The sequence below is a fragment of the Engraulis encrasicolus genome, chromosome 1 (assembly GCF_034702125.1).
Source record: "Engraulis encrasicolus isolate BLACKSEA-1 chromosome 1, IST_EnEncr_1.0, whole genome shotgun sequence".
NCBI lineage: Eukaryota > Metazoa > Chordata > Actinopteri > Clupeiformes > Engraulidae > Engraulis > Engraulis encrasicolus.
Window position 1 is genome coordinate 55246484 of NC_085857.1, and position 19730 is coordinate 55266213.

Here is a 19730-nt window from a genome sequence, read left to right on the forward strand (position 1 = left end):
CTCTACAGCCCGCAGCGAAAGAAGGGACGTTGCCCTAAGCTGGACAGCGAATGGGTGGGCCCCTGTCGAGTGCTGGAGCGATTTGGGGAGGTGGTGTACCGTATTCAGCGACCCCCTAGAGGTAAACGGGTAGCGGTCCACCGGGATAGGCTTGCTCCTTATCGGGGTGAGGCTACACCCTCATTCCCACCTGGTCGCCGACAGACCCCTTCTGCCACACCCACCCTAAATTCCCCCCCCCCCCCCCCCCCCCCCACACACAACACTCCCCCACACGCACCATGACCCCACGACCACTAGCCACACCTGATTACGCAGACATGCAGGCAGACTCCCCCACACACAGTCCCCCCTTCCCCTCCCTCACACAGGACACACCCACACATTTCAATGCAACCCAGCCACCACTCAGGGGTAATGACAGAGACATATGTGGGTACCCACCCGCACATACCCCCCGGACACCCCTCAATCTCTCCCCCCCTGGTGCAGGGGGAAACGCACCCCCGGTCTCCCGGACTAGGCCACGGAGGCGGAGGAGACCGCCTGCTCGCTTGAGGGACTTTGTGCGGCATTAAGTTGTGGACTACTAAGCTCATGCGTTTTTAATGTTGTTTATGTTTTAATGTTGCTGATGTTATGTGTTTAAATTGTTGTTCCCTCGGGGCGAGGAACTTTGACAGGTGGGGATAATGTAGCGACCAAGGGACACACAGCTGTCAAGTATGTGGAGGACAGAATGGTCGCACGGGACTGTTGTGGAACTTTTGTGTGTTTTAAAGTGTTCTTATGTGTTCTTGCGAGGGAGTTGGTAAAGTCCGGGCTGGAGATAAGTCGCAAGTTATGTCTCAATGTAAGTGTTAATTGTCTCGTTCATTAAACCCAAAGAAACGGTACATCTGACTCGGTATTTCTTTGGATAACGTTACAATACTAACAGGAAATCATAGTGGGAAAAAAGTAAGCAAAAACATCCTGAGGGGTAGGCGGCCTATTCGTGGCTCCCGGCCTAGAGGCATCGCATAGCAAGGCTAACTGCTTTTGGATCGAATAGCGGATTAAAAACCAACGACATCGCAACATGGTACTTCAGTGTGCATATACCAACTGTAATAACAAAGCCCACAGATGGGTATCGGCAAGTTTCCATCATTTTCCCGTGAAAGATGTGGAAAGAACCAAACTCTGGATCCTGGCCGCAGGACTAGACATCAACACACCGATGGAGATGCTCCGTACCCGGGTGCTTTGCAGTGACCACTTCAGTCCTGACGACATTACAAAGACAAAGACCTTATCGATTTTTAGGCCTATAAGGAAAACTCTAAAAGTGTCTGCGGTGCCAACCGCCTTCACAGGTCTACGAAAAACATCTGTGGCACCAACAGTCTCCGAAGAACAGGTTTGTTGCTATGCTTTCTGCTTCTATGGTGGTAGCGGTTCAGTGATAATGACTTCGCCGACGGTAGCCAAAACTTGGGCTAGGAGTTACAGTACAGAAGCAAAAGGCATGCATGTAAATAAAAGGAAAAGAGACAAGATAAAAGGTCCCAAAATAGGGCCTTGTGTTATGTGAGTGTGTGTGTGCGTGTACACTGTGTAGAGGCTCAGACCATCAGTGAACATGTTTGTTGGGCTCGACGCCACTTTATATACTCCATCTTAAAGGTGGCTAAAGAGACATTCCCTTAAGTATATGAAGTGGAATAGAGTTCCACAATGTGCCGCCTTTATTAGATAATGCATTTTGACTGAAAGAGGTTTTCCTGAAAGGAATCTCTCTACATCTTTATTGACCACTGCTCGAGTTAGGCTACTCGTGTTTGACAATAGGCTATTTTATAAAATCCTGTAAACAAGGTGGCGCCAGGCAGGCCATGCAAAGTTTTATATATAAAAAAAGACAGGGAGAATTTAGCCTACAGAAATTGTCAAAACTCAGTAGGTTGTAGGCTACTTATCTAAAATGGGTCTTTCATTTCACGTGAAATCAGACGCTTTGGGACCCGACCGATCCGGATTTCAATCATACTTGGTGTGCCTTTTTAGTAGCAAGGTAGCACCCCAGAACTGCATTGGTTTGAATCTGACACTAATATTAAGGGAGAAACAGACTAGGAAAGGTTCACATTTTAGGGTAGGACACTATACATTCAGCCTTGAATATATCAGTCAGTGTTAGTCACAAAAAGATGCCTGTGGTATTGTTTGAAAGCTCTTTTCTGGCTCTATTACACAATCAGCTTGGAATACAACAACTCTCAGAATATGAATTATGATAAATTGAAAAATTAAAAATTGAATATCTAAAAAACCTATATTTTAAAATGGTCAGTTCCTTGTCCAAACGTAGCCGGCAATGTCATTAGCAACACCTCAAATGCTGGTGTTCGGTTCTTTATTCATTTCAGAGAGAATTTGACTCACAAATATGGCATCATACAGACCACTTACTAATAATATGGTAATACCATAGTAGCATCACATGACAAAACAAAAACAAAACAAAAATGGTCAGTTTCCATGGTCCCAGGTTTCAGAAACTAAGGCAGATGTCCATTTATACACACACCAAATGATGATATGTGAATGTTTGAACATTCCTTCTCTGTGTACCTGTGTCATCTTCCCTTTACCGTACTTTAAAGAGATAATCAATGGCTACACTCTCATTTTGTACTCTACCAGTGCATTTGAAGCAGCAGCTGTGTCTTTTGTAGATAATGTATAAGTACGTCCCGTTGCAGTTAGGTTCCACTACCAGAAGCACATCCTGATGATCCATGAGAAGTCTATCTGGTCTGAAGGGAAAAGTGAAGGATGGAGATGGTCCATGAGGATGCAGGAAGTTCAGTTTCACCTCTCCAGTGCTCAGCATACATTCCTCAACACATGCTAGCCACCAGTTGCCATCATATACAGCTACAACATACCCTTTGATGCTTGAAAATGTAACACATTCCTTTACTGAGCTCACTCTTTCAACTCCTTCTCTGAATGCGGAAAATGGCCTAATGTCCATTGACAATGGGCAGAAGCTGTGTAGTTTTTGAGTACCTGGAATAGTTCTTGCAGATTCCAACCTCTTCAACAGGTTCTCAGCTTCATGATGGTGCATCTCTCTCAAGAACATCCATTGCCAGTTTGCCACAACAGAGATGTACCATCATGAAGCTGAGAACCTGTTGAAAAGGTTGGAATCTGCAAGAACTATTCCAGGTACTCAAAAACTACACAGCTTCTGCCCATTGTCAATGGACACAGTGGAAGTTGGGCCATTTTCAGCATTCAGAGAAGGCAGAGTTGAAAGAGTGAGCTCAGTAAAGGAATGTGTTAAATTTTCAAGCATCAAAGGGTATGTTGTAGCTGTATATGATGGCAACTGGTGGCTAGCATGTGTTGAGGAATTTATGCCGAGCACTGGAGAGGTGAAACTGAACTTCCTGCATCCTCATGGACCATCTCCATCCTTCACTTTTCCCTTCAGACCAGATAGACTTCTCATGGATCATCAGGATGTGCTTCTGGTAGTGGAACCTGTAACTGCAACGGGACGTACTTATACATTATCTACAAAAGACACAGCTGCTGCTTCAAATGCACTGGTAGAGTACAAAATGAGAGTGTAGCCATTGATTATCTCTTTAAAGTACGGTAAAGGGAAGATGACACAGGTACACAGAGAAGGAATGTTCAAACATTCACATATCATCATTTGGTGTGTATAAATGGACATCTGCCTTAGTTTCTGAAACCTGGGACCATGGAAACTGACCATTTTTGTTTTGTTTTTGTTTTGTCATGTGATGCTACTATGGTATTACCATATTATTAGTAAGTGGTCTGTATGATGCCATATTTGTGAGTCAAATTCTCTCTGAAATGAATAAAGAACCGAACACCAGCATTTGAGGTGTTGCTAATGACATTGCCGGCTACGTTTGGACAAGGAACTGACCATTTTAAAATATAGGTTTTTTAGATATTCAATTTTTAATTTTTCAATTTATCATAATTCATATTCTGAGAGTTGTTGTATTCCAAGCTGATTGTATAATATGTAGAGCCAGAAAAGAGCTTTCAAACAATACCACAGGCATCTTTTTGTGACTAACACTGACTGATATATTCAAGGCTGAATGTATAGTGTCCTACCCTCACATGTGAACCTTTCCTAGTCTGTTTCTCCCTTAATATTAGTGTCAGATTCAAACCAATGCAGTTCTGGGGTGCTACCTTGCTACTAAAAAGGCACACCAAGTATGATTGAAATCCGGGTCGGTCGGGTCCCAAAGTGTCTGATTTCACGTGAAATGACCCAAATGTTACAATGGTGGTATGAAATACGTTTTTTTTTTTTAATCTAAAATGTTAAGTGCTTTTTTAAATAAACTCTCCACTGGTTTAAGAGTAGTGGATCCCACCATGGTCCAGCTAGTAATGCAATAGCTTAGGTGAGAGAATATCATTGCATGCAAGTATGTCAGAGCAGCACTACGGTATTTGACATAGCACCTCTTATATGCCTGAAGTTGTAGAAATGGTGAAAATGATGTTTTACAGTGTTTAACTGTATTATAGTTGCATATATTTAAGGTCTAGTGACATTTGAAAGGATTAAAGTTGAGGGCAAGGGATATCTGTAAGGTTTTGTGTGAGCTGTGTGTGTGCACATGTGTGTGCACATGTGTGTGCACGTGTGCGTGTGTGTGTGTGTGTGTGTGTGTGTAAGGGGGATGTCTCAATATGACACACATACACACACACACACCACGCGCGCAATATGCAAACACAACATTAAGCTTGAGCTCATTTAAATCGCTTTTAGTAAAAAAAACATTTTCTAAACTTTAGAAAGACAATATACCTTTAAAAGACTACCTTAAAATCTATGAATTATAACTTGTAATCCCATTTTGTTGATGAATTGCACAGTTTTCAATGAAGCGATGGCTGATGTCAAAAATACATAGTTTTTTTTGAGAGAATTAGTCAAGTCAAGTAGGTTTTATTGTCAATTACATTTTTTGCTTTCCCATTCAGACATAGACTAGGACATAGACAGTATAGACATAGACAGTACTTATACATGGACATAAGACAGTATGGACATAGACAGTGCTCATACAGACATTTAAAGTGCAAGACTGGACAACAGAAGACTTGTAGAGAACATACATTAGGAGGAGGTAATTGTTGTGCTTTTCATAAAAGTCCTTTATGGCGTTCTGACATAATAGTAGCATTTTGAAGAAAAATACATTTTAAAATAGGTCTATCAAGTACACCAGCAGCTGTGTGTGTGTGTGTGTGTGTGTGTGTGTGTGTGTGTGTGTGTGTGTGTGTGTGTGTGTGTGTGTGTGTGTGTGTGTGTGTGTTTAGTGCAGGTAGAAGGTGCGGTGTGCATCTGTGTGTGTGTGTGTGTGTGTGTGTGTGTGTCTGTGTATGTGTGTATGTGTGTGTGTGTGTGTGTGTGTGTGTGTGTGTGTGTGTGTGTGTGTGAGAGAGTGAGAGTTGTGTGTCAGTGTGTGTATTTTTTTCGGTTTAGTGCAGAAAGTGCAGTGTGTGTGTATGTGTGTGTGTGTGCGTATGTGTGCGTGTGCGTGTGTGTGTGTGTGTGTGTGTGTGTGTGTGCGTGTGTGTGTGTGTGTGTGTGTGCGCATGTTTTGAGTTAGTGCAGGTTGAAAGTTCAGTCACAATATAGTAGTGCAGGTGGAATGTTCAGTCGCAGATATGGTGGTGGGGATGAGGGGGGGGGGTTGTCAGTGGCCTTGCTGGCTAGAGGCTGACAGTGGAGGGAGAGTGGGTTGAGTGCTCAGTATCTTGATTGCTTGGTGCATTGAGCTGCTTGCCAGCCTGGTGGTACGGGAACAGAGGCGCCTGTACCTCTTTCCAGAGGGCAGGAGGCTGAACAGTTTGTGTGCAGGGTGGCCTGTGTCTTTGGTGATCATCAGTGCTTTCCGGGTGAGGCGTGTGGTGTAAATATCCTGCAGGGAGGGGAGTGGTACTCCAATGATCTTCTTCGCTGTGTTCACAGCATGCTGTCCAGAGTATCTTCTTGTTTTTCTCCGTGCAGCTTCCTCCCCACACTGTGATGCAGTTGGACACGACGCTCTCTATGGTTCCTCTGTAGAATGTTGTCATGATGGAGGGTGTAGCACTTGCCTTCTTTAGTTTGCGCAAGAAGTAGAGACGCTGCTGGGCCTTCTTCGCCAGTGATGTAGTGTTGGTGGTCCAAGAGAGGTCGTCGCTGATGTGCACTCCAAGGAACTTGGTGCTGCTCACTCTCTCCACAGCATCGCCGTCGATGGTCAGTGGTGGCAGTTGTTTTTGGACCCTCTGAAAGTTGACAACAATCTCCTTGGTCTTGTTGACATTCAAGCAGGAGGTTGTTGTCTTTGCACCATCTGGCCAGCAGGTCTACTTCTTCTCTGTAGTGAGTCTTATCGCCCTTGGTGATGAGGCCCACCAGTGTTGTATCATCCGCAAATTTCACTAGATGGTTAGTGCTGTGGGTCGTTGTGCAGTCATGTGTCAGCAGCGTGAACAGCAGGGGGCTGAGAACACAACCTTGCAGAGCCCCCGTGCTCAGGGTCAGGGTGCTTGAGGTGTTATTCCCTACCCGTACTGCTTATGCTACTTGTTTAGTTGTTTACCATTATTTGTGAAGGTACACCATGGTTTAAAACATTTAACATTGACTTTACAGTGTCGTGCATTACATTTAACATTACATTTCACTGTCCCACTTTAGGACAATGACTGTCCAACATTAGGAAGTCGCTCATGCTCTGAGATGCTTGGGGACTAAGAGCACTAATTTCTGTATAACTTCTTTTATGAAAAAAATATCTGCATTTTTTTCTCTTGATTTTATGAGGGCACCCCTGGAGGATTTCAATGTATTGGATGTGGATTTAATGTGTTGTCTTGACATTGTAATAGTCTTCAGAAGTCCGAAGACCCAAAAATGGCCCACATTAGGGCAATCCACCCTACGTAGATCAAATACAATCTCATCCATAATTGCAAGGGAAATTGTTCAGGACACTTCAGGTGAAATACAGGACAACGTGAAAAAAAAACGTTTCAAGCTGTACAGCAAAGGGGCACTTGAGGAAAGATGGGCTGTTGGGGGTTGCAGGAGAAATGTTTCAAGAAGGAGGCCGCACCTTGCATAGTAGTGTTTTTATTGCACAGACGCGTTTCGGCGTGTGCCTATCGGTTGCAGGAGAAAGCCATTATACAAAAATGCCATATGTTATTTTGCTTATGATAGGCTACACCAAATAGCATAGTGACACACGTCACAAAGAGGACAAAGTCATTTGGACAAATTAGATCAATATGGTACTTTTTCATCCAGCATTTACACTTCATTTGGAGAACAGTCAACGTGGCCTGATGAAAGTTTTCCATACCGTTTCTGAAACTGGGGACATTGAGTTACAAATGCACTGTTGGTCCATACTCAATGATGAATAGGCTACATAGGCTACCTCTGAAACATATAAGAAACTTGACACTCATCAGCCTTGAAGCCAGCAAAATGGGCCGTTTTTCCATCTGAGGATATTAAGAGCCTCATCCACAATACCACAAACACAATACCACAAAAGTGGTCACTGATCAGAGACTGATGTAGGCTATGTAAACTTTTGATTGTTGTGATTCTGATTTTGCAAGAGTACACAGAGGATTGTTAATGTATTTAGCCCTTTAGCCAGTCACTAGCAATGAGTGAAAACAAGTTTTGTGTAGGCTAATCCTTCATGAGAAATCGCTAAGAAAGGCCTATTGTAGGCCTATAAACATATGACCACGGCTCTATCTATCTATCTATCTATCTATCTATCTATCTATCTATCTATCTATCTATCTATCTATCTATCTATATTCAAGGTGGTGTGGCCTACAGAAGGGTGCAGATCCACAATGACTAGGCCTAAATAAAATGAAATGTGTGCGTGCGTGCTTCTCACTTTTGAGATAAACTTGTTCAATGCAAAAAACCTATCCAAGCAAAAACACCTTTGTGTGTGTGTGTGTGTGTGTGTGTGTGTGTGTGTGTGTGTCAGAGCATGGCAACCCGACCGAAGCCCGACGGGCCGGGTCGGAACCCGACGGGCCGGGCCGGACTCGGACAAAAAAAAATAGAATATCTGTCGGACACGGGTCGGACTCGGGCTTGAAGCAAACAGACATTGTGAAAAGTGTAAGCAACCAGAAAAAAACGTTTCAGTTCATGCAAACGGCAGTTTTGTGATTAAAAAATAAGTAATTGAATATGCATAAATTAAAATGTTGGTAGGCTACTCGTGCGAGTGATTATTATTGGCTGTAGGCCTATGCACGGCGCGCCAGTTACCAGCTGCAACATGGACGCTCACTCCCAGTCAGCCGAGCAGGAATGCCGAGTCAACTTGCTTTCTTAATAAGCGCCAAATCAACAGTTGTCAGTGAACGCGTGGTCTTTTGTTGTAGGCCTAGTGTAGGCCATGTTTTAGCATGCCTTCGATGCTGTCTTAAATGTTGAACATAAAATGACGAAGTTTGTCACTGCATTGTTCGCCAAGGATTACATTTCCAGCATGTGCTGGCAAGGAGCATAATATGGATTAAAGAAGACGCACACGCTACGTGGAGTTGCCTAAGGTAGGCCCCCAGATAGCAAAATGTTTTTGGCAGAGTTTTGGGCCAAATCGTGTCTTGGCCTTTTGGCTGGCTTCGGTTTGAGTCCCCGGGCCAAAAGTGGCCCAAATTTGGCATGCCAAAACCAACCAAACCCAGCCATAAATTGACCAAAGTTCACCCAAAACCTATTTGGGATTTCCACGTACAGCCTGAAAGGCCCCAAAAGGAATTCCAGACCCCACCCTTCAGCCAAAATGCAGCCATAAAGTACCCATAACTGTCCCAGAACTGCCATAAATGAGCCTAAATACTGCCATAATGTACCCATAATTCAGCCATAATGTACCCATAACTCTCCCAGAACAGCCATAAATGACCCTAAATACTGCCATAATGTACCCATAATTGATCCCAAATGTAGCCATAATGGGGCCAAATGTCACTTATTTGTCTTATAAGTTTCCCTGTATACTTAAAATGTAAGTACCGGTATACAGAGAAACTTATAAGACAAATAAGTGACATTTGGCCCCATTATGGCTACATTTGGGATCACTAAATATTCCTGTTTTATTGTTGAAAATCGCACATTTAATAAATGCGTGATTTTCAACAATGAAACTGGAATATTTATGCATCTAGAAAAAAAACCCAAGACAATTAAATACATTTCATTATACTTTATTGCCTCCAAATGCTGTGGTTAGAGTGGGCAAGTGGCTGGATTTGATGGATGGGTATAGCTGCACGGCAGGAGGTGGAGGACTGGGTGACTTGATGGGTGCTTGGATATCTGGGTACAGGCCTCTTGTTTTCATCTTGGTCCCCTGGCCAGTAAAAGCAGGTACTCTATTGCCACATAGAGGTAGGTAGATCAGATCAGATTCGCGACATCTAGGAAAGAATAAAAAGATAAACCAAATTGAATTACTACATGAGAGAGCACATCTCTCCTGTCTTGGCAGACCTGCACTGGTTACCTGTCTCTTACAGAATCGACTTTAAGATTCTGCTCACAGTATTTAAAGCATTAAATGGACTTGCCCCTAGCTATATCTCAGACATGCTCTCTTTTTATGCCCCTGCTCGAGCTCTCAGGTCCACTGATGCCAAGCTGCTAAGGACCCCCCACCCCCCGCAGAAGAAGATCGGCGACGCCGCGTTTGCCTGCTATGCGCCCAAGAGATGGAACGCCCTCCCCATCGAGATTCGATCAACCACCTCCGTCGACTCCTTTAAGAAGCAGCTGAAGACCCACCTCTTCATCCTTGCCAACTCCTAGCTGCCAAGGCGTCATAGTGTCCCAGCTGCCGCAGCGCCCTTACCACTCGCAACCAGCCCTGGCAGGGGGCTCCCCTAGGTGGCCGCTGGTCTCTGCCTGAGGTTTCTTCCTGACTATAGGGGGTCTTTTTTTTTTTCTCAGACTTCACTGAGCTTTTTTTTCCCCCTTACAAACTATGAATCAAGCGAAAGGGAGTTTTTCCTCACCCCTGATGCCACCAGGGGCCGCACCTGAGCGCCCAATCTCTGTGTGACTATCTATGACTTATGATAGGCCCAGCCACTATGGACCTTACACATCTAAGAATCCTGGTCCTATCATACGTTGACCTTATGACTCTACATTCTCTGTCTATCTCTTCTTCCTCTGCCTTCCTGCTTTTTCTGCCTCTCCTCTATACCTCTCCTTTTAAATCTATCTCTAAAAATGTTTTTTTTTTCCATTTGTTAAGCACTTTGAGTTACATGCCTTGTATGAAACAGTGCTATACAAATACAATTATTATTATTATTATTATTAAAAGTAACTTTGAAAACAGTGGCATTACATTTTTTTTCTTCTTTTATTTAACCTTTATTTAACCAGGAAAATAAACCTGTTGAGATTAAAAATCTCTTTTAACAAGGGTGTCCTGGCCAAGTGGCGGCACAAATGCACTTGATTAATAGAGTAATAGACGGGAGAGGGGGAGGGGTGTTATTAAAATTTGGTACCTGTTTTTGAGATCCGATTTGATTGACCCCTCCCACAGGTGACTGCAGTGTCCGTTCGCAGCACAGCATCTGAAAAGAGAGTGTAGATGTTATTTCATATTTTATACATTTTAAATGACATGAGTAGTAGGCTACAGTAGATTGTACAACCATCTACGGAATTGTCAAAAGTAAAAGGGAGAAAAAGAATAGGAAAAAAACAATACTCAATCAAACAAAACCCTGCCAAAACATATAACTTGCACTTGAGTATATAGTAGCCCACTGATTCTAAGATCAGAGTACTGGTCAAATTGGAGGTTTTTTTAACCTAGCTTTTAGGTTTTTCAATAACAACAAAGCAGTAGGCTATCGATCTCATTGGGTGTGCCTACAGTAGAATAACTGGTGAAACAGACTAGTCACTATGTTATATCATGTGCCATTGTTAAAGCTTTCTGCCAATTAGTAATGCTCCCACTACCCTGGACTTGTCAGTAGGCATATCTGAGGTGTTTTTCCCCCCTTATTCAGTCTTTTCCGAGATCCTGGTCTGGGGGCAGGCGTTTGTTTACATTTCACCATGAATTCACTTCTACTTTTACCTTTGACACCTCTAGTAAGCTACTCTCTGTGTTGAGGTATTACAAATGTTAGAGCAAGATTACATAGGCCTACATGGGCCACATTTCTGTATACGGTTTACCCCCTGTTGTTGATAGCTGAACAATACACACTGCCTTAACAACTGATCATGTTAAATAGCCAGCGCTTAAACACAAACCGACCATTGCATTACCCAATACAGACGTATACTTAAAAGCAGTTACATTAAAAGCAAGGACTTTCACAAAGAACGAAGATTAGACCAGAGAGAGAGGTTAATAAATTGTGGAACCAACCTGTAGTATGCCTGTCAAAAAACAAGTTCCTCCACCGGGTGACTGCCTTCAGCAGCAGCACATCTGAAAAGACAATGTAGAAAAAAGCAGATTCACTCGATTGCTTCAGTAGTAGGCTAGAATTACAGTGAGTCCAACACTTTCCGTGACAGACAGATATTGCTAGATAGTGCTCTGCTTTGTGCCAATAGATAGAAGATGCTCCATGCCTGAGTTAGCTAGCTCCCGGCTTTTGCTAGCTGTCGTTGGGCAGTTAGCTGGGATTGCTAGTGTTGTTGTTCTTTGATTGAAATTCCCTTGGCATTGATATCTGAAAGTGAATTTCAACCACAGAACAACACTTAATCAACCGTTACTGAGTATGAGGGTAGCAACTAAGATTAAATGTCACAGTTGTGTGTCACAGACGTTTGTGTTTTATAGCTCCTGTTAAAAAGGTATCAAAGTTTCAGCGCATAACACGGAAACCGACGGTCACAGACCTATGAAATCAACATGAAAACCGATAACACAAAATGCCTCATCTCTTAAGTCATCGGCGGTTGTATTTAATAAAAACGTGTCAACTGCACTTACCTGCATAAACTGAAGTCTGACACACACTGGCGCTGGGGAAACTGAAGTCAGGCAAGCACGAGTTTCTCTTGACAGTTGATTTTGGCAGTCTTTTGGATTGCCGTAAGCGCACCAATTTAGAACGTTGCTGTCCCGCTCTCCACCCGAGGTTCAGATTAACCTGACACATGCCATAACCTGGCCATAACTCATTCATTCACAGTCCGCGCGTTTTAATGTGTTGTGGGAAGCCATAAACAACCCATATTTTAGCCAAATCTTTGTTTTTTTTGCTTTCCAGAGGAACGCCCCAATTCACTGGCGCCCAGGTCAACCATAACCATGCCAAATTTTTGCCAAAAGCTTATGGCTTGCCAAAAGGAAGCCATAAATTGCAGATATCTGCCAAAACAAAGCCAGAATATCTGCTATGAAAGGTTGCACGCGCATAGTTACAACTGTACAGTAAAAGTGACAAGAATTAAGAACCTACGTGAAGGACATGAAATGTCACAGCGGACAAAATAGTAACAGGAAACCTCTCCGCGCGCGCGGAGAGGTTTCCTGTTACTATTTTGTCCGCTGTGACATTTCATGTCCTTCACGTAGGTTCTTAATTCTTGTCACTTTTACTGTACAGTTGTAACTATGCGCGTGCAACCTTTCCTGATTTTATATTGACCGCATGGACATCAGGGGAAATGACATTCTCTTGGAGGGCCGAGCAGGCTACTGTTCTTCGGGGTGAACGTATAGCCCATCCTTCTTAACGACAAGGAGCGGCATCTTCACGGGGCTCGGATTTATTTGCACTAACAGTAACGTAACAAATGTTCCATAGCCGCGCTGACAGCATCCAAAACGTATTCGTTAGTTTTCGCCTTTCTTATCCTCTCACGCCCCTCCCATGCATTTGATCGCCGCACCCAACATCTCTCGTCTAACCGAAAGAAACATAAGGTGCGCTGTCACATGTGTGTGTGTGTGTGTGTGTGTGTGTGTGTGTGTGTGTGTGTGTGTGTGTGTGTGTGTGTGTGTTTGTGTGTTTATACTTACTATGCGTGCGTAACTAAATTGGGCTACTGCAAATTGCCTCATCCTAACGTCTTTGCCTATCCTGGCTATTTATCACGTGGTATTTTGAGTATGGAGGAGCCCACATAGAAAATCTTGCTTGCGCACAGGTTCTGTTGTTATTACAGTGGTCTCGGGCTTCGGACGGGTTCGGACACAAACATTTTAATTAGTCTCGGGCTCGGGTCGGGGTCGATCACTTTTCTGTCGGCTGAGGGCCGGGCTCGGACATAAAAAACCAGCCCGAGCCACACTCTAGTGTGTGTGTGTGTGAGAGAAAGAGAGAGAGAGAGAGAGAGAGAGAGAGAGAGAGAGAGAGAGAGAGAGAGAGAGAGAGAGAGAGACGGCGACACACTCTTCTCAAAAAATCAATGACAAGAAATGTTAAACGTTGCACAACAATTTAAATAAGGGTAAAGCCGAGAAATCTAATAAAACAAAACAAAACCTTTCCCCCACACAATTTCCCCTGCGAAGTAGGTAACGGGGGAGGACGTGACGCCACGGACATGCGCAGAGTTGGTTAGGCTCATGTCGCGTGCCGCATGCAAGTTTGTGTGAAAGTGGACTGTGCTGTGATTTAAACCTCGAAAATAAAGCAAACTGTCGATGGGAAAAGAAAAGACAAAGAACAACAAAGGCGGCAAGCGGTTTATTTAGGCTACTTTCCACCTGGAACAGACTTGTCCACGCGTAGGCAACCCGTGGTTTGTCCCAGACGTGTTGTAGCTTACACACTCCCACCACAGCAACCAGCGGTGTTTTTACAGACTTGGTTGGAGGACGGGGGAGATAGACAGTCTCGGATCTCTAGCAGCTAACAAAGATACCGGCGTGCAAGGGTGAAACGTGGGCTTGCATAGGTTCTACATCCAGCAAGATCACACTTGTCGGAGAATAGTGTTCCAAAGGCAGTGGCCGTCCGGTGAGTTTTCTTTTGTAGGTAAACAGCGTGCCCAGTTGCCTTCTCCTTGGGTGTAGAAGTAGGCCTGAGTGTTGTGTTGCGTCTCAAATGGTGCACTTGTGCACTTCAGTGTTTATGTTTCAGTGCGTAGGCTATGGCTTATTAATTGCGCACTGAAACTAGTGCCCGAAGTTCACTAGTGCGCCATCTGAGGTCTACACAACATTGGTCTGTGGCGAATCTCATTCATGATATAGGGTACAAATTAGCTAGCCTGGTAGGCTGTTGCTGTGTGTGTGTGGGTGTGTGTGTGTGTGTGTGTGTGTGTGTGTGTGTGTGTGTGTGTGTGTGTGTGTGTGTGTGTGTGTGTGTGTGTGTGTGTGTGTGTGTTTGTGTGTGTCCTCCCCTGCATGCATGTTGCTAGTCATGAGTTGTTTGTAGTCCTTAGGCCGGGGACAACTTTTTGGTGGGTGAATTATCCCAGGGTGAGGGGGTTCCAAATGTAGCAATGGCAAGTAGTGTTGTAGAACTCGAGAGAACACAATTTCCTTCCTGGTCTTGGTCTCGGACATGGTCGTCTTGAAGGGATTTGCGAAGAGGGTTGCAGGTTCGAGCTCCGCTCTACCCCACCGATGTGTCCTTCAGCAAGTTGCCCTTGGTGGCAGGATGGTACCCTGTGTGGCAGGGCATACAATGTAAATCGCTTTGAGTGCTCGAAGGAGTGGCCAAGTGCCCCCATGTGACTGCATGTCTGTCTGCCTGTCTGCCTGCCTGTCTGCCTAGCTACAGTTAGGGCCATAAATATTTGGACATTTGCACAATTTTCATCTTTTTGGTGCTGTACACCATCCCAATGGATTTGAAATGAAACAAACGAGATGTACATTAACAGCAGACTTTCAGCTTTAATATGGGGGTGTTTGCGTCCAAATCGAGTGAACTGTGAAGAAATTATGACATTTTCTATCAGTGCCACCCCATTTTTAAGGGACCAAAACTAATTGGACAGTCCAGTATTTATACATCAAACTTGCATTTTTTAATTATTTGATTGCAAATACTTTCCCGTCAGTAACAGCCTGTAATTTGCAATCCATAGACATCAATGGACACTTGGTTTTATCTCTGGTGATGCTATGGTGAGCTCTCTATTGCAACAGTCTTCAGTTCCTGCTTATTCTTAGGGTATTTTCCCTTCAGTTTTGCCTCCAGCAAGTGAAATGCTTGCTCAACCATACTCAGGTGAGGTGATTGACTGGGCCATTGAATAATATTCCACTTTTTTGGGGTAGAAATGGCTTAGTGGCTTTCAGATGAAGCTTTGGGTCATTGTCCATCTGCACTGTGAAGCATTGTCCAATGAGTTCAGAACCATTAGGTTTAATATGACATGATAATATAGCCTGAAAATCTTCAGAATTCATCCTGTGGCTTTTGTCGGTAGTCCTCATCATCAATAAATACAAGGGGAAAATAGTATTGAAAGATATGCATGCCCACACCATGACACTGCAACCACCATGATTCATTGATTGGGTGGTATGCTTTGATTCATGAGCGGTTCCTTCCCTTCTCTATACTCCTTTCTTCCCATTACCCTTGTACAAGATGATTTTTGTCTCCTCTGTCCATAGGATGTAGCTCAAGACCTATACAGTCTTTTTAAGACGTTGTTTGGCAAAGCCAAATCTGGTATTGCTATTTCTGATGCAATCAATAATTTACATCTTTTAGTAAACCCTCTGTATTTCCTATGGTGAAGTGTTCCTCAATGGTCTTGATCTTTTTCTTGATTGTTGCCTTGGACATGTATCCACCGTTCACCTGGACACTGTTCTACATCTGGCCAACTGTTGGGAGATGGGTTTTTGTTCACCAGATACAGAATATTGTCTGTTATCCACAGCATTTGTCTTCCATGTCTGCCAGGTAATTTGGTGTTGCTCTGGTATTTATTTTTTTCCAACATTCTGAACTCTTGAATTAGTCATATTCAATGTTTCCCCATCTCTCAGATGGGTTTTGATTTTTTTTCAACCTTATGATGGCTTGCATCACTGAGTGTGACAGGTGGACTTTGGATCTCATGGATATTCCATAAATATATATGGAAATGCAAATGGAACACTTCAAATGAACTCTAAGACCTTGTATTGACATCTTGGTGATGGTGTAGTAAGGGAATAACACACATCTGACTGGAAAATAGCTGAGAAGCCCACTGTCCAATTACTTTTGATCCCTTGAAAATTGGGCAACATACACAAAAAACGTCGCTATTTCTTTCCTGTTTATGCAATATGGCTTTTAACACCCTCACATTAACGCTGAGAGTCTACAGTTAATGCACAGCTTGTTTGTTTTATTTTAAATCCATTTTGGTGGGGTGTAGGGTGGAAAAGGATGATGATAGTGTTGCTGTCCAAATATTTCTGGCCCTAACTGTATCTCTCTCTCTCTGCCTGCTGGCCTGCATGTCTGCCTGCCTGTTTGTCTGTCTGCTGGCCTGTGTCTCCTGTTCTCCTGTCTATCTGAATATGAGCCTTGTCTCTCCGCCTGTCTGTCTGCCTTGCCCTGTCTTGTCTGTCTTCCTATCTATCTGTCTGTCTTGCTCTCTGCCTGCCTGTCCGTTTGTCTGATGGCTCCTGTCTCTCCACAGGTGGTCAGCCTGCCCTGCCCAGCTGACGAGATGCTGGGGGATGACGATCGCGATTGGCTCTCCAGCGTCCACGCCCGGTCCAAGGACAAACCGGATTGGCTGACAGGCACCACAGCCCCCCTGGAGAGGCCCGTCCCCTCCCCTACACACCAGGAAGTGAGGAGCGGCACGCGGCACCCGGCGGGCAGAGCGAATGGTGTTCGTGATGACCACTCTGCTAACGATGACAATGAAGACGACGACGACGATGACGATGATGATGATGATGACGAGCTACGGAAGCCTCACGGGGACAAACAGGGCAAGGCGAAGGCTTCTGATTGGCTGTTCTCGGCAGGAGGGGGGTGCGGGGCGTGCGCGTGGCGTCGTGGGCGGGTCAACAGACTGCAGGCAGAGAACACTGAGCTGCGCGGACAGCTGGGGGAGCAGGGGAACAGAGGCATGATGGGTAATGGGCGTGGCTTGGGGCTGGGGCTGGGCCAATGGGATGGCTTCCTGCAGGGTAGTGACGAGCGCGTGCGGTACTACACGGGGATCCACTGCTACAGCCTCTTCACGGGACTACTGCAGCATGTGCGCCCACACCTGCGCGACAACGACGACCTTCACACGTCCCCCAGACACCTGACCCCTAACGATGGTGGTGCAGAGCGGGAGTCTCAGATGATCTCCAGCGATGATGACCACGGTGACCTCCACGTGACACCGGACGACGACCTTCAGGACAGCGGCCCCCACTCGCCCCGCTTGAAGCGCTCCCCCGTCCGCGAGCCCCACCGAACCCCATCCCAAGACTCCACAGACCCCCAAAAACCAGATGGCCTCTCCTGTCACTCCCCGTCGCCCTCTAAACGCCCCAAAACCCACCACGAGCCAGAGAACGGCGCCGATGACGACCTTCACCCAGACTCCTCCCCACCGCCCCTCTCCAAGCGCCCCAAACCGAGCTCCCCACACCACACCAACAGTGACCATCAGGTAGAGCTGCTCCATTATGAGAAAAATCACTATCACCATTATTTTAGTCAACATTGATATCAGGATTTTTTTTAGAAAATATTTCTTTTAAAGACAAATAATTTTGCAATTGTTCTAAACCAGGGTTGGAGAGCCTATGTCTCTTGATGCAGTCGTATCAGGCCCCCAACATAATGTTATGCTGCAGTTTCACATGAAATAGGACAAAGAAGTTACTATTTCTCAGGGGACCTAGTGAAGGTGGGTCTGTCATAGAGTCATAGACCTTCAATATAGGCCTAAAGAGCAGGTGGAAATCCTGGTTTGTGGAACCTTGGAGGGCTTTATAAAATCTGAAGTGGTCCCTCGAATGAAAAGTGAGTGTGTGCAGGGCCATAGAGAAACTCACAGTGGTGTTCTCTCTGTTGGAGTGTTGGGTAGCAGGTCTGCTCGGTGCTCGCAATGGAATGTATTGCACTTAGCGTCGCCTACCTTTTGGCAGTATAGACAAATGACAAGAATACTGTTTCAACTCGATATTAAGAAATTTGATATTGCTTGACAGCAATATTGATATCACGATATCAATTCGATATATTGCACACCTCTATGCCCTTCAGGGTCGTGAGCTCCCCAGCGGTGACCTGTCGGTGTTCCAGCGCGTCTTCCTGGCCCTGAGTCGTCTGCGTTTGGCGTTGCCCCTCCCCCACCTGTCCCACCTGCTGGGGCTTGAGGAGAGCAGCGAGGCGGTCACCAGCTTCAAGGAGACCATGGGAGCGCTCTACGATAGCCTCTTGCCACTGGTCTACTGGCCACACAGACAGTGTTTACTGGATGGGGTGAGTACACACACACACACACACACACACACACACACACACACACACACACACACACACACCAAACTAGATAGTGTCTACTTGATGGCGTGAGTGTCTATTTAATATGCAGTCCCTCCAGGAAATCGCGATGGTGCGATCGCGTCGTTTTTCGCAACTTCAACGAATTCCCGCGAATTCTGCGCGAGAGCGCAACTTTAACCAATCACCGCGATTTCCCGCAACTTTGAACACTTTGAACCAATCCATGTTGCGCTGACTTCACTGACGTCGACAAACTTCATTCCAAAAAGGATAATACAATAAAAAAATACAATAAAAAAGAAAGTAACCTAGCAATCAGTCCCAGCACTTTACTATGCATGTACAAAGTTGTCGGTGAGGGGGGAAAACTAATAAATACGAATGTAGGAAACGCCATGTTCTCATTGCGCGTCTGCTCGCATGGTCACAGGAGGGGAAATGTATGACTAGTCTGGCATAATAGGCCTACATTTTTAAAATGTGCTAGGCCTACATAAATATATAATTAACACTTCATGACAGTCATCTACATTAGGCTACGCCAAGTATAGGGCTCCTAAAACAAGATGTGTTTTTTTTTTTCTAAAGCGGTCCACCTGCTGGACCACTTTGGTGTTTGACTTGTGCGCATACAGAAGGCAACATTTTCCCTCCGTCCGAATTGAGATGCGCAAATGCCTTGTCCACAACAAAGGAGTCATTTCCATCCTTCATTGTGAATGATGCCTGCGTGCCTGGCCGATATAGTAGCCTAATATCTTTCGCGCAAATTGGGCTATGGCTGGATACGAGCACTTGGTGACCGTGGTGACCGTGTCCTCAAATCACTTTCGTTTAACCTGGCGCGGTCAAACGGGCAAGGAACACTGAAAATGAATAAGACCAGAGCAGACACGCTGGAAAGCTGTGGAAGTAAGTTAGAAAACTACTTTCTGTCTCTCCCTCTCCTTCTCTCTTCCTTGCGCAATTGACGGTATTGATTGACAGCTGAGACCTCCGTTCTGCAGGCGACTTGGTGTTTTATAGATAACAATCTCGTCGTCTTTTATATTCACAAGAGCACCAAAATTAATATAATTTCTGAGCATTATTCAGCAAGCACCCTTCACAACAGGAAATCTGTGAACTCCATCCTCGTTACATTGAATGATGATCATCAGCCGTTAATTTAAAGCCGGCTGACGGCGCGGGAGAACAAAAAAAACCTA

The 19730-nt window shown here is 44.8% G+C and overlaps 1 protein-coding gene and 1 long non-coding RNA gene across 3 annotated transcripts in view; one reads left to right on the forward strand and one right to left on the reverse strand.

The window, feature by feature from the left end:
• The first annotated feature begins 1202 nt into the window (after positions 1-1202).
• LOC134443219 (uncharacterized) overlaps positions 1203-19730 on the forward strand; it is a 24126-nt gene continuing 5598 nt past the window's right edge. The window contains exons 1-3 of one of the 2 annotated variants that reach the window (XM_063193122.1): positions 1203-1402; positions 16703-17680; positions 18280-18498. In XM_063193122.1, the coding sequence (XP_063049192.1) occupies positions 1223-1402; positions 16703-17680; positions 18280-18498 (1377 nt within the window). In that variant the 5' untranslated portion in view covers positions 1203-1222. Of the gene's footprint in view, positions 1403-13653; positions 14065-16702; positions 17681-18279; positions 18499-19730 lie in introns of those variants that run through there. The other variant, XM_063193169.1, reaches the window with a different exon arrangement.
• LOC134443152 (uncharacterized) lies at positions 9337-12438 on the reverse strand. Its single transcript, XR_010033598.1, has 4 exons — positions 12087-12438; positions 11511-11573; positions 10630-10698; positions 9337-9528 (listed from the first exon to the last, which is right to left on the reverse strand). It is a non-coding gene; the product is annotated as an uncharacterized LOC134443152 (long non-coding RNA).